At 35.3% G+C, this 14,940-nt stretch overlaps 1 protein-coding gene across 1 annotated transcript in view; it reads right to left on the reverse strand.

Moving 5' to 3' along the window:
* The window catches only part of HECTD2 (HECT domain E3 ubiquitin protein ligase 2), a 39,608-nt gene that overhangs the window by 10,259 nt on the left and 14,409 nt on the right, over positions 1 to 14,940 (reverse strand). The window contains exons 5-13 of the mRNA XM_075717628.1: positions 14,165 to 14,254; positions 13,495 to 13,559; positions 12,384 to 12,429; positions 11,156 to 11,265; positions 9,617 to 9,765; positions 7,376 to 7,499; positions 5,138 to 5,234; positions 4,137 to 4,244; positions 2,157 to 2,289 (exon numbers count right to left, since the gene is read on the reverse strand). Coding sequence (XP_075573743.1) covers positions 2,157 to 2,289; positions 4,137 to 4,244; positions 5,138 to 5,234; positions 7,376 to 7,499; positions 9,617 to 9,765; positions 11,156 to 11,265; positions 12,384 to 12,429; positions 13,495 to 13,559; positions 14,165 to 14,254 — 922 coding nt within the window. The remainder of the gene's footprint in view (positions 1 to 2,156; positions 2,290 to 4,136; positions 4,245 to 5,137; positions 5,235 to 7,375; positions 7,500 to 9,616; positions 9,766 to 11,155; positions 11,266 to 12,383; positions 12,430 to 13,494; positions 13,560 to 14,164; positions 14,255 to 14,940) is intronic.

The following is a 14,940-nucleotide window of genomic DNA, read 5'->3' on the forward strand; positions in this document are numbered from 1 at the left end:
CCTCCCACACTTGGCTGATGGTCATACCAATGAAAGAATTTACACTTTAAAGCGAGGAAGCCTGCCAGAGCTGGTGAAAAAAAAAATACTCTCGAATGTTTCCAAACTCATCAGTTAGCAAGCTCTGCTGACAACACATTTTTACTAACAGAACTGTTAAACTCACAGAACACTTTCTCCAGGAGAAATTGTTTCCTATTAAGGTTGTTATCACTAAATGTCATCTCTCCACACAGACCCCTTTTTACTAGAAAAAGGGCTACAGGCAAATAACGATCTTAGCAGATTTGAGGGCATATTTATGACTTAAAACTCTCGACTTTTATAAGGAGTCCTATAAACACAGAGGACCATGCATTTAAGGGCAATGAACACTTCCAGGCAAAAACAGACAAGCTCTTGCATTCTACCAATGACTATCAGGTGTTATACTGAAGTCCCTGGAAATCAATGTTTCTAATTTAAAAGCCAGCCTGGTAACACTTTAACCCATTATAACATCACTAATCTATCCATGCATGGCTGAGGAAAGCTGACTTATTTGAGAAATATTAGAGTGGGGAAAAACCCCCACCCAGCTCCATCTACAGCAATATAAACAAGTAGATTGAGCGGCTTGTTTATGAATGCTCATTCATGTCTTCCAATCTCCTGTTTACTCAAAAAATATCTTCCTTTTTTTTCCTCCCTTGGGCCTGCAAATATCATTATGGGCTCACAGGTCCTGGTAACAGCACAGGCAGGCTATTTCACTCAGTCTCACATCTGCCTATACTGTCTCTGCACCTGACTGAAGGACCTTTCTCTCCTGAGAGCATCTTGGACCACTTTAAGAATACTTGCTACAGAGATACACCAAACAGAACATATGATGACAAAGATTCAAGTAGGAACTAACCTCTACCTATACTAATCACAGGAATAGGGCTAGAACTTGCAGAAACTATCAGTGCAACTATCAGCGCAAATGGAAACCATTGATACATGGGAGGCCAGAGTCAGCAGTTTGCCAGAACTGAGCACAGTAACAGCATCCAACTGTAGCTATTTACGAAAACCAGGAAAACTCCCTAAACTAGCAGTATGAAAACAGCTGAGGGCAGTGTAAAAGCAGAAAATGCAGCATGAGAAGAAAGAGGCAAGGATGGCAGGTGACAAACAAATACATTTGGCCTTTATCTCCACTTCGATATTTGCTAAACCATCTACTTCAGAGGCTGCTATATGTCTCTTTCTATTTTGGAACAGGAACATCATATTCCAATTGCAACCAAACAACACATTAAGCTAAATGGGAGAAACTTCTTAAATCCAAATATATAAATTCACACATATACTTGTGTGAATTCTAGAAAACTTCCAAGGGCAGACAAGTGTCAGTATTTCAATGGCTTGCATAGCTTTTGCTTATTCTTCTTAGCTTTGTTAGTAGGTCTAGCAATTCACTAACACTCATAGAAAACTCTTATGAGTTTTCTACTCAGAAGAGAAACGGAAACAACCCTTTAATGGCCCAATTCCATTTGAGTTATAATGTATTTAAATTATCCTTGTCCTACTCCATAAAACAGTTGATGGCCTCCTCCCATCTGCCCAGAGGTAAATCAAGATCCTGTCTCTGGATAGAGATGGAAACACTGTAACAACACTGATGTATCAGAGGAAGAACTTCAAGGAAAATCTACTGCTAGCCTTAAGTCCCCCTGCTTAGTATCCAGTATGCTCACTAGCCTAGGGATACTAACCAACTATAAACACTGAGCCTTCAGTTTCTGAAACAAGGTTTAGCATGACTGAAAACTTAAAAAGCTGAATCCTAATTTTAATTCTAAACCTTTCCATTGATCAGAGATTTGTTCACCCTCTAATTTTGCCATACCACTGAAGCAAAATCTCAGTTTTTCAGCAATGCTTGAACCTCCTTGTCAAAAGCCAACATCTTCAAAGCTCTTCAAGTACTTGCCACTCTCTTCCACCTTTCTCTATGCCAAAACTTCTTCTCATCTATATACAATTCTAACTTGCCTGCTTTATTTTTACGTCAATTAGTAACTGGTCTGCCTAATACTGGATTAATGAAGAATTCTTATCTATCACTGGTAATTTAAAATTAACAAATTTTCATGTTGTACTTAAGAACATTTATGAGGACTCACCATAATCTGGGTGAAAAATCTGGCGAATCAGAAGAAGAAACCATTCTTTTGTCAGGCCACCCATATCAAGACCAGCTTCCCCTACAAATGTGACTTTCAACTTCTTTTTCAGATCTGCCCTCTTCCTTGCTAGCTATTGCAAAACAGGTAGGGAAGAAAAAAAAGGAGATTTAACATATTATCATTACCTCTAGCCATAGAGAACACATGTCTGTCTCTACCACTCTTGCTTTGTTTAAACTAGTAATTTGCATCATCTCCTATTAATAGGTCAAAACTACATTAAAACAATGATTGAATTGCAAAAGCAAGACAATCATGACTACTTGATATAAACTACTTTGCACATGGTGCCACTCTCTAGGCTTGAAGAGAAGTTAGGTAGTATGCAAACAGACTTTTAATAAGCTACTAGATAAAATGGATTGAGTCTGTCTGGAATATTTTGGAACTATATAATTTTTTACCTACACAGAAGACATTCTGCCAGGAAGAAATGATAGATAAAAAAATTAGACATCCTTTGGAGATATTTAGAAATAAGGAGGTAGCTAAAACTTTCAATATTTGGACACCGTTCTGTTCAGCATAAGATACCTGCCAGCAAGTATCAGCTGTTTTGTAAAACTGTTTTTTAGACAATGGTAACAGGCTCTTTTCATTCCTTTGTCCTAAGAGACAGCATTTCATCCAGGTATGCAAAAGACCTGCAAAGAATTAGATTACAGCCTTTCACAATTAGCAGTGATCTTTCAGATCAAGACCCTATACAATTTTCTTTAAATCATTAATTACTGACCAGCTCCAGAGAAAGTGTTTAAACCACTCAGGAAAATGCAAGTGTTAAAATAATTTCTACATTGTTAGCTGCTCAAGTTAATTCCTGTTGCACAAATGTTATAACTATAGGTATTTGTATTATTTGACACAAACTATTTATTAGCTGATTTTCCTTTGCAACGTAATTGTTTTTAATGTGAAATACAAATAAGGCATCTTTACCCCACCTTCCATTCCCCACACTTTTGAGAATATGAATAATATAACACATTCTTACTCATCCCTGAGATGGGTAGAAGAAAACATCAGAAATAAACAGGAGAATATTTTGGCTATCAGAACTCTTGAAGTTGCTCTTGGTTATTTTAGGGTGGTAAAACACCCCTACAATGCCTGAGAGAAAGCAGTACTACAACTGAAATTTTTCTGTCTTAGGAGAGAAGGCCAAAATAGACAGGCTTTAATATAGGGGAAAAAAAAAAGTTTAATATGTTTTCTGAACATGACTAATCAAAATTTGTTTGGTCTTGTTTTCACCACCTGGACTTATTTTTCAATACCATCAGGCTGTTTTTAGTGTTGAGAAAGAGTAGGGAACTAGATTTCATTAAATAATGTAAATTAGCAAGGTTCAGTGGATACTGAAGAATTGCCTACTTTAATGGACACATCTGTTTCGTTTCTAAAAGAGGAAAAATTACATTCAAGAATGTGAGGAATTAGTTAAAAACAAGATAAGAACTTCAGAAAGCCTAAAATAATTCTTATAGGATGGGGAGGTTAGTGAAGGAAAAAAAATAGGAATATTCCAGGAATAAGAACAGAACAAACTCATTAGTCACTTACTAATCATGCTGCTATCATGGAACCAAGTCCTACATAACCTGATAATTATGCACTGTATTCTTAAGACAAAACTTGCAAACACAAATACATACTGCATGGCATGCAAACATGTATATTTATTATGGGCTTAGCTATGGAGCAGTATGAGGATGGAAAATAAAGTTCAGAACGTCTAGCCCAATCTATTCTGTAGTGCTACTATTGTCACAGTAATTAATTTCTTTTTATTTAGTATTATACAGCTATATTCCCAATCTCTTAGCGCAGAAAGATTTAAATATGACTTATCAAACTGAAATCTGAGTGCAATAGCCATTCTCCAGCAACACACCATTTAATTACATTTTTTGTTACCTCATCAAGTGAATCACTAACAAGGTGCGTTCTCCTCACTTTCACATTTAGGAACAACATATTCATGTCAGGTTTCTGTCTGCGAGAGACTTTATCCACAAGGCTTTGCTATTTGAATGAAAAAGAAACATCATACATGCAGTATCTTCATTTAAAAAACAAAGTGCCATGCTTGTTAAATGTAAAAAGTCCTTAGTATCTTGTATTAAAGACATTACCCTAATATGATAGCTGCTTCAATACCTTCTACAAGATGGAGAGCAATTTCTTTTCTACTGCAGATATCATTTATACCATATGCGAACTAACTTATCAGGAAGTTTAACCAGAAGGTGGCAATTGTGCAGCAACCTTTTAAACTCCCCAAATAGTTAAAAACATACCCGTAAGATTCCGGAGACTGGCTTGTGCTTTACTTAGCTATTCACAAGACACATCCAGCAAGACAGGAATGGATAGGTGGTGGTGCTGCCACACTGAGCACCAAGGAAACCAGTATCACCTAGCACCTGAAGAAAATTACCACTGAAGGAGGCAGACAATGCCTCTTTCAAAACAAAAGAGGCCGCCCAGAAGCAGTACCTCTTCTGTGACTTGTGAACATACAGTTGCATCTTGGTCTTCCATGACAATGTATCTTCACAGAACAAAATAGGAAACAGTCCAAAATTCTCATGGAATTTTTCTTCCTTAATTATCTTGTTAATTTAACATGCTAGCACATTATGCTGCTTTCTCAAGAAAGGAAAAAAAAAAAAAATTACTGTAACTCTTTCTCTACAACACTGATATTTATAAGTATCCTGAAACTAAGCACATTAAAATAAAAAATATTGAGAGAATCCAGCATGGACATTTGTAGACTATTAATAGTATAATGGCTCAAGTTCTTTTTCAGGGTAGTCCAAAAGTTGTGATGAAAGGCTGTATGTAATATCAATCTAACAAAAACATAAAATACCAACGGATGAGACACAAACATTTATCACTAAATGACTTACCCGTGCAATATTTATCATCTGTTGTTCCGAGTCCCTTTGAATAATAACTTTTTTTGCTGCTATAGAAATAATAAATGGGTATTGACAGAAAGAAAACCTAACAACAAGAGAAAAGAAGATAAAATATTTCCTTTTTAGCATCTAGCATATTATTTTCTTTTCAAGAACACAGGAGTGAATCTTTGCATTATCATTCAGTAACTACCTTCCCTCCACTGATAATAATTTGCAAATAGTGGCTGGTTTTTTTGTGTTTTATACATAGATACTCAATTCAGTAGAACAAACTGTTATTTGCAAATACTACTAGATATTTTAATCAGTAATAATACTTATCCTCAATAAAGCTCTTTTTTATTGTTTATCATTATCAATAGACCTAATAAAACCAGTCATCTTCTGCTTTAAATACTAAATTTTAATTGCTATACTGAATTAAAGAAAATGGTAATATCTTCCCAATAAATCTAAGAAAAACAACTATCTCAGTGCAGCATTTTTAGGTACACAGTAGAAATATTTCTGGTTTGTCTTATTTGCTGCAGAACTGATTTTCCATAGGTCCTTCAGATTTAACCTGGGATTATAAGTGTTTAGGACTTCTAAGATACCAGATCACAGCCCCATTGCACTGCAATCAAATAATACAAATAATTTTGAAAAACTTCAGAAATAATCAAGGTAAAAGTGTGGGTTTTTTTTTTTTTTGTTACTGGTTATTTTGGTAAGTTTTTTGTTGATTTAGCTCATGCATCACCTAGCAGAAATTCATACTGAAATACCCAGAGCTTCAGACTCTATGTGTGCATCTTCAATCCAGACTGCATGTGCACCTGAATGCTGCCTGTGAGAAGCTCTGGACTCTAATGACTTTAGGAAAGAAAGGAAAATGAGGAAAAATATTGTCACTTGTTCTCCTGGAAATCCTAATCCAAAATATTTTACCAGGGAGTGTTGACTTAGTTTGAAGAATTATGTATTTCAAAATATTTCATATGGAAGGTAAAGCAGGACTTGCTCCTACTTGTCCTTCTTAGTTCTAAGCATACAGTCTTAACTGCAGTTCCTTGGGTTGTTTTGTTTGTTTGTTTGTTTTAAAGTGGAACAACACAGAGTGAAAAGATGTAAAATTGGAAAAACAGTGTGGTTGTAACAAAGTAAAAGAATTAAATTTACTTTAAGAATAATACTAACAGTGTTCAGATTCCAATGCTTTCACTAAGACTATACAAAGCCTACTGTACATTTATTGCTATCATGTGTCATGGGTTCTGGTGGTTTTGGGGGGTTTTTTTACCCTTCCTTCCCAAGCAGAATATCAGGTATTGGACAGAAGCCTAGCCTGAAATACCTGCTTTGGTGGAGCAAATTATGCTCTCCAAATTTTCCTCAACTGATGCTACAAGCAAGGAAAACTGCACATGCAATAAACAAAAAGCTACGTTTGGATGTCTGATGTCTTAAATTAGCTTACTGGAAAGTCTTGAAATGTGGGGAAATTTTAATTGATCTTGAGATTCAAGCTGTAAAGACTGAGTGATACATACTGATATGCTGAAAAATACAGCTATACAAATTAACATTTTTATTAAGAAACCGTTAATAAGATTTTAAACTTTAGCAGAAAGATTAAATGCCTGTTTCTCTGGATGTTTCTAAATCATACTACTGTCTGCCTCTCACAAGAAGAGAAATACCTTTGCAAGCTTTGAGTCTGTAAAGATTTAACTTGTCTGTTTATTTTCATGTAACAGAAATAGTAGAATTGATTTCACTGGGACAGATATGATCAGATCTACATATACACAGGTAATTGGATACATATTCATCACTAAGTGGTAAGTATGCACAAAAGACTTTCTATGAATGTATTGGAGGTTAAAATATGTTTGCGGTAAGACACAAAATATGTTTGCAGTAAGACACAATTAGAAGTCCATGCCAATAAGTAATAAACTCATTATCATCTATATTTTACATCTTTTCTCCAGTTTGTGAAAGCAGAATGAGATTTATTACAGTCAATCTTGCATACATGCAGTAGCAAGTATAGCAAGTAGTAGCTACACTATGTTTTTCCAATAAAATACAGTGTTTAATACATATATATATTTAATACTATATATACTCATAAAGGGTATGTATACCATATATACACACTATATATATACACTATATATAAGATAGATATACATAGTGTAGATACGGTGCTTTGAAACAACCAGTTATTCTTCTTACCTGTGAGAATTTCCATAACATTGCCAGTTATGATATTCTTCCATAAGATCAATATGATCAAGTGTAGAATTATAGAAATCAGTATATGAAATAATAGGAGGACTGATCAGACTATTTGCAGCACCTACAAAGAAAACACAAGTCTTTTAAAATACTGCCTGGATTTGGCACATCTGTTTTCTAGGCATCCTGAGCACCAGTGACCTCAGAAACTTTAAGCCAAATCAGCTACTAATAACTTTGCCTCAGTCTTAGCTACAGAATTACAACAATAACATAACACCATATGACATCATATTAATTGCTGTAGAAAATAGTAAATCCCTAGTTCAGCCTGTTTATGATAAGAGAACCGCCATTTGATTCTAGCCCACTTAATGACATACACTAAGTTAAGGTCTCATAAACAGGATCCTCATAAAAGGATAAAGAATGTTCTGTGTTCTGCTGAAATCAATGAAAAACCAGTTTGATAGATGGATTTCTTAAACACCTTCATTTAATTTCAAACATAGCTATGGATATAACATCTACATGCTTTCCAGTTAACAATTACCTGTTTGAGTTTGATGCCTGTTTGCAAAAGGGATGGAAAGGGAGGGGCACAATACATAGGGTGTGCAAAGATATGCCTATTTCCTCAGGTAACTACTATACCATCTAGACTCACCAGTACAAAAATTAAGTACTTGACCAAATGAAGAAAACCAATTCACATTTAAGCTGCCTATCTCATTCTATAACATTCATATAACATCAAACAGCTAATAAGTTTTCTCTATTTGCACTTAAACATAATTTAATTTTTATCAGACAGAAAGTAGTGTATATTGAATTACTAAATATCCCTTTTCCCAGAATTAAGGAATTAACAACTCCTTCATAGATGGCTAGACAACACACATCTTGGTTTTAGATACAGTTGAGCTTATGTGTCTAAACTGTCGCTCAGAACAGGCAGGACCGCGCAGAATGCTTTTAAGTAAAAGGTTTAAGTTGACATGGAAATTAAAACATCCTCATTCCAATCTTAATTTTCACTTGGTGCTTTCATTTTTTCCTAGAAAGGAGAAAGGGTTTTTACCCCTCAAGAAAAGGGGACCAACCTTAAGCCTCCCATTTCCATAGTAAAATGCTCTAATCACTAAGCTATTGGGGATGAGTGGAAGAGAAGGTTTGCATTTGCAATGGTCAAATTTGCTGTGTTCTTGTCCTGGTTTCGGCTGGGATAGAGTTAATTTTCTTCCTAGTAGCAGGCATAGTGCTGTGTTTTGGATTTAGGATGAGAAGAATGCTGATAACATGCTGATGTTTTAGTTGTTGCTGAGTACTGCTTATGCTAGTCAAGGACTTTTCAGCTTCCCATGCTCTGCCAGGTACACAAGAAACCGGGAGGGGGCACAGCCAGAACAGATGATCCAAACTGCCCAAAGGGCTATTCCATATGATATGACATCATGCTCAGTATAGAAACTGGGGGGGGTTGGCCAGGGAGCAGCAATCGCTGCTCGGGAACTGGCTGGGTATCGGTCGGCGGGTGATGAGCAATTGCATTGTGCATCACTTGCTTTGTATATTATTATTACTATTATTATTATATTGTTATTATTATTATTTTACTTTATTTTATTTCAATTATTAAACTGTTCGTATCTCACTCTTACTCCTCCGATTCTCTCCCCATCCCATCGGGGCAGGGGGAGTGAGTGAGCGGCTGCGTGGTGCTTAGTTGCTGGCTGGGGCTAAACCACGACAGCTCTATGTTGAACTTGACAGGGATTTACTTTTCTTTAAGCTGTAGTTTTGGACTTAAGAGGCATATGCATTGCCTAACTTCTCTTAGATGCTAAATACTTCTGTGGGGGTAAGCCAGTTACAGAAGAAATTCTAGCAATTCACATTTAAAACAGTTTCTTTTATAAATCTAAGGGAAACCTTAACCATCAGTTACTTCTGTGGATTTTTGTTTGAATAATCTTCAGTTGTTGTTACAGGAAAATTATGCATAGCAATTATCCTCTACTGGAAAGCAAGTACGATGACTTGTGAATAGAACATGTTTTGTTGCTTACTACTTTTTGGCATTTTATTGTAGTTTGTACTGTGCCACCATCATTGCCAGTCTCCCCTGGAAGAGGAGAGGTATAAACTATCCCCCCCCATATGTATGTATACACACACAAACGTACATATATCTACATACACCTCCATATGCATACAGAGTTCAAGAAAAATACCTACTATATAAAGCCAGTACTTTGGTTGCTGATGGAATCCACCAGGTACATTTCACCATAGGTGGAAACTCTTCAGGTTTTGCAGGAAACAGGCGTAAAGAAATAAATTGCAGCAACCTGTCCACCAGCTGCTTGAACCTCCTCTGTGAAATCCTAAGACAAACATGCTGCACTTACTCTCATGTAATCACTGTCCACACTGGAGTTTATATTGTCAGATTTCAATGTTATTTTTTTAAAAACATGCTTTTGTCCTATACATAAAAACAACATTCCAAATATAAAGTTTGAAGAAGCATGCTTTTAAGTACTGGCACACAGCAATGCTCTTTAGTGCACCCCTAACTATGCTTTTTAATGTCTGTGATTTAAAAAAAAAAAAAAAGGCAATAAATAATTACTCGTTCTTGACTTTTAGTAAACAAAAAGAAAACAAAAATCCTTAGCTATTTCACGCCACAATCTGAATACTGAGGAATTCTGAATTTTTATTTTGAGATACTTGGTCCTACTGAATAAAGAGTGCAAAGTACTTCATATGCTTGTGACAAGTGCATATTTTAAATTATATGCTGCACCACTTCCATAATATCACAACAATACACATACGTGTAGATATATTAAAGCATTCGTTTCTAAATAAAAGCTCTCCTATTTTAATGGTTTAGATTTCTAATACCTGTTTTGAGAATAAAAACTTCAATATACCTATTGCATCCTTAACCAAGCGGGTAAACCTTATTTGTAAACACCGATTCAAAGGAAATTGTGTATTACCACAATTTTAAGCAAATCTAGACATATTACAAGTTGGGGGAAGGAAATATAATTTCCATCCTTGCAGAGAAGAAAATCCTTTATTAACAGGTTCCCTAGGAGATAAGGGAATTGTGAGTATGGCCATTCAAACTACCCCACCCCCCACCCCCAACTGAATTTTTTGCACAGACATTATAAGGACGGCAACCTGCATACCAACTTAAAAGCCACTCTGGGCAGTTACCCCCATATGACTTTATTAGTGAGGTGCTATTAGGAGTTATTTCAATTAATTAAAAATCTAATGCCCTAACTACACTCTCTCACCACCGCTATTACACTATGAAGCAGGTACTTGATTTCATTTGTGGTTTTCATACAATACAGTAAAGTTACAGTATCTTTTGCAAAATATGAAAGATAAACCTTTATTTAAACAAAGATCATAAAGATGGTTGTATTAGTAGTACCATTTAAGTATGTATCTAAGAAATTCACATACATAAGTTATTTTGCATGTGTTATGGAAAAATAACTTATTTTCCAATTAAGGCTTTTTTGCATAAAGATTGATTTTTATATATTACATACGGTTTGCATCTATAAATCAGTATCACTTAGTGGACTATGTCCAAATGTACTTTGAAAACAACAAAAACAATCTCTTCAGTCAATTAAATTAACTTTCATATAATTTATAAAACAGTCAACATCAATGGAAATACAGTAGCAATTGTAATCCTAAAAATGGAATTTTTAATTTTATTTTTTTATTTTTTTTTACTTTTTAGACCAGTGCACTAGGAAATGATGGTCAGCTTCTGTTAAGGCTGCTATCTGTCTTAGCAAGTGAGCATAGATGACATAAGTAGAAGTGTTACTAAATTGAGGATTCTGAAAAAGATTAAAAAAATGTGTTAGGTTAATAAACTGCATAAAGGGAAAAAAGTCATTAGGATTTTTTCTTATGCTTTTTGTTGCCAATACAATTACGCAGGAAAGGAATTCACAAAATTGCTGTGACAGTGGTAAAACTATGAAAAAAACGATTTGCAACTTCTAGTCAAATAAAAAAGTACATAACTTCTATATTGTAAAAGTATGATTTTTGTTTTTTGTTTGTTTGTTTCAAAAGAAAGCCCACAGGTAATAAAGGCAGTACTCAATATATTTTTCTGTATTATAATTTACTGTGTAGCACATAAATTACACTCCTCTGAGTGATGTGCTTTCCATCTCAGTAATAAGGTTTCTCATAGCTCCTGTCTTCCCGCACATCAATCCAAACTTATTTTCCCTCTTACATATGAGTTCACACATTCCCACTTTTCAGCAGGATATATTATTTCTAATTCACAGCTAGTATACCACCCCAGAGAAGAAAACTATTGTCTCAAAAAATTAAATTACCATCTGATCTCCTCAAATAACAGCAGAAACCTCTCCTTGTGTGGAGAGGTGTTATCTACACTGGCAAAATTTACAGGGGGAATTTGCTACAAATGCAAATCAACTACAAAGGTAAGAGGTTAACACAGACAGAAATCAGACAATGTAGCCTGTCAGATAGACTGGAGAGAGTCTGCTGGATAAAATGCAACACTGCAGAAAGTTACAGCAATATCAAAAAGTGCATATACTGAAACTTTCTGGAAAGATGAGAGTTATAGCATACCAATAAAGCAAATCTGGGAATAAGGAAGAAATAAGAACAAATAACCTGCTAAAACATTTGTTCTTTCAACCCACAAAATTAGGAAACAATTACTTGTCTAACTGTTAGTTCATAGTTTTAATCTATGCAACCTTTCCCCATCAACTATCTTCCATTAAGCTCCCATTCCCACCGTGCATACCCTACACTTCTCCCGTATTTTAAAACATTCTTATAATAGGAAATGAAATGTGAAGTATCTCAGCTATACAAAGTATCTTGTTTGCATAGTATACTGGTTTATAGATTATAAGTTAAGCAGACATATACTTAAATAAAAATACTGTATTTTTCTTACCTGTAAAAGTATACAGTATGCTCTAAGATCATCTTTTGTTCGTGGCCTATGAATGAATGAAATAATAAGCAGAACCATATGTATACATCATATATACACATTAAGAGTCATGAAAGCATGCACCCTACGATTTAACTTTGCTTTGCCAATACGTGTTGAATACCATATTTAAGGATCTTCACTGCTCTTGGAAATTGAAAAGGACACTTAAAGATTCTGACTACTCTCTAAAGGCAGTAGCATCTGTCTTTTGCGGTATAAAACAAGAGAGAAGGAAAAATAAAAAAAAAAGTCAGCATTGAAGAGTAAGAGGTGTTCCAAAGAGAGAAGTCCATGCTGTTGTCTATCTCAGGTGACACCACAGAAGAGTTTATTTGCCCAATCTTAGATATTTCCTGCCAGAATTCTCCACAAACTTCTACAACTGCAGCCTCTGTACTTGCTGTTTATCTGCTTCAAGGCTTTTACATGACCACAAACACACATGCAGCAACAGCACAGAAAAGGTAGTATAAGGTGGAGAAGGGACTAGCCAAGGGCTGGGTCTCAGGTGAGTCACAACAAGGCACTGTCTCTTGCTCTACCTTTTTGTGAATCAAACTATGCATTCTCACTTCTATTACTTCTTGCTAAAATGTCATCTGCAAACCTCCTGCCTTTGGGCTATCCCTTTCTGCATCCTGCACTGCCCTTTCTATGCCATTGCCACACACGAACGTCATTGTGAAGTAAACTTTGGATCGAGGAATTATCTAGGCTAAAACATGTTAGTTGCTGTTGGGGGATGTGCAGGGAGAATATGTTTTATCTAGAAAAATTCCTTCATTCATCTCACAGTTCAGATGCCCGAAAGATTGCCCTGGCAACAAGCAGCTGCAATTTTGTGGGGGAATGTATGGCTGGGTCTGGGTCTGCCTCTCAGAGGTTCAATGTCAGCTTACAGAGTTGAAGACATATTTCAGCAGATTTGCCTGCCAAACAGAGACAAGTTCTTATGAGTCAAATAAGTTGTATCAGAACATTTTCTTTCTTTGGCTAAAACAATAAAGACAAAAAGTATAGCAGTTGTAAGTGCTGGCACAGCACTAATGCAAAGATTTGTTATAATTACCCTTTCCATTCTTGTAGCAGACCATTAATTATTCCTTTTAGGACTGACTTCTGAACATCTTGAGGCTACAGAAAAAGGAGAGGAAAAATCATATCTGATGTAATGATACATATTCTATACAAGATATTGTACAAACAAGCAAGTTTGTTTTGCTTGTGATTCAAGCCAGCTAAGCATTCTTGGTGTCGTGATGCTGGGCTCCTAAGTATCTTTCCTCGCGGACTATTAGCTGAGGCCTGGCATTGTGCCAACAGTGGCTTTCAACGCTTTAAACAACTTAAAAACTCTAAGTATAATTTTCTAAATTACTCCCGTCCTTTGTTTTCTAGGCACAGTACCTACTTTTGGCTATCCCCATCCTCACATTTTCCTTATTGCCCACCATGCAGTGTCCTATCACAGTCATGTCATATCTTGCAAGTGGTCTTTGAGATCTACCACAGTATAAACTGTGCATTACTAGTAGCAAAAATTTCCTCCTCTTTTACTAGATCAGTTTTCATGATTCTATGGCAATTCTCATGGGACTATTTTAAGTATGTTTTGAGAGATTCTTCAAAAATCGTGCCTATCTGAGGAAAACTTTTGGCATAAATTGCTTCTTAGCATATTTCTTTGCTGAAATAATTGTTACAATGTTTTAAAACATGAATTCTTTTCTTCTACTTACAGTATTTAATAAGGCATCATAGACAACATTCACAAATTTTGCATTGATTCCAGAGTCCTCAATGGTATTAAATGGAGAATAGGTATCTTTCTGTAAGTTAGATAATACATGAAGCGTTTTGGTTTTGAAATGTTTTGAATATTTTAGCTGTCTTTGAAAATAAAAATTTAACAGCAAGTTTAAACAAAACACATAGAGATATAACTATTTATTTTCCTTATCAAAACATAAGAATTTAAGTTGCTTTTATTAATATGTGAAAGATGAAGCTAAACAATATTAATCTTATACAATGGCAATATTCATGTAACTCCATTACATTGTCATTCTATTTTAAAAATGTAAGAGTGTTTCAAATAATGAGTTACATCGAATTTCCAGCTTTCATCTTTGCTGTCGGTCCATCATCAGACAAGAGCAACAAAATTATAAGCATTCAGTATTCGTTAAGTAACTAAAAGTCACAGGTTGCTTTGTCTAGGTGCAGGCCCTACTGTCCACATTAAATATCATAAGCACATTTTGCTCTGTTAGAGGCAGGAAATATTAATTTAGCATGAATTCAGAAAGTTTTTACACATGAATATTATCTTTGCCAAGGAAAACAGAGTAGGACATCACAACACAACAACAGCTATACTGCTTGAGCCCATTATCACACGTTTTTTTAGGGACAAGGAATTTCTGTTTCCAGATTTGCCTGGGCCTCCACATTAGCTGCATTAGCTTGCATGTTTTTACACTGTAGCTTGTGTAGAAAGTATCTACACAGTCAC

Source organism: Pelecanus crispus, chromosome 10 (genome assembly GCF_030463565.1).
Source record: "Pelecanus crispus isolate bPelCri1 chromosome 10, bPelCri1.pri, whole genome shotgun sequence".
NCBI lineage: Eukaryota > Metazoa > Chordata > Aves > Pelecaniformes > Pelecanidae > Pelecanus > Pelecanus crispus.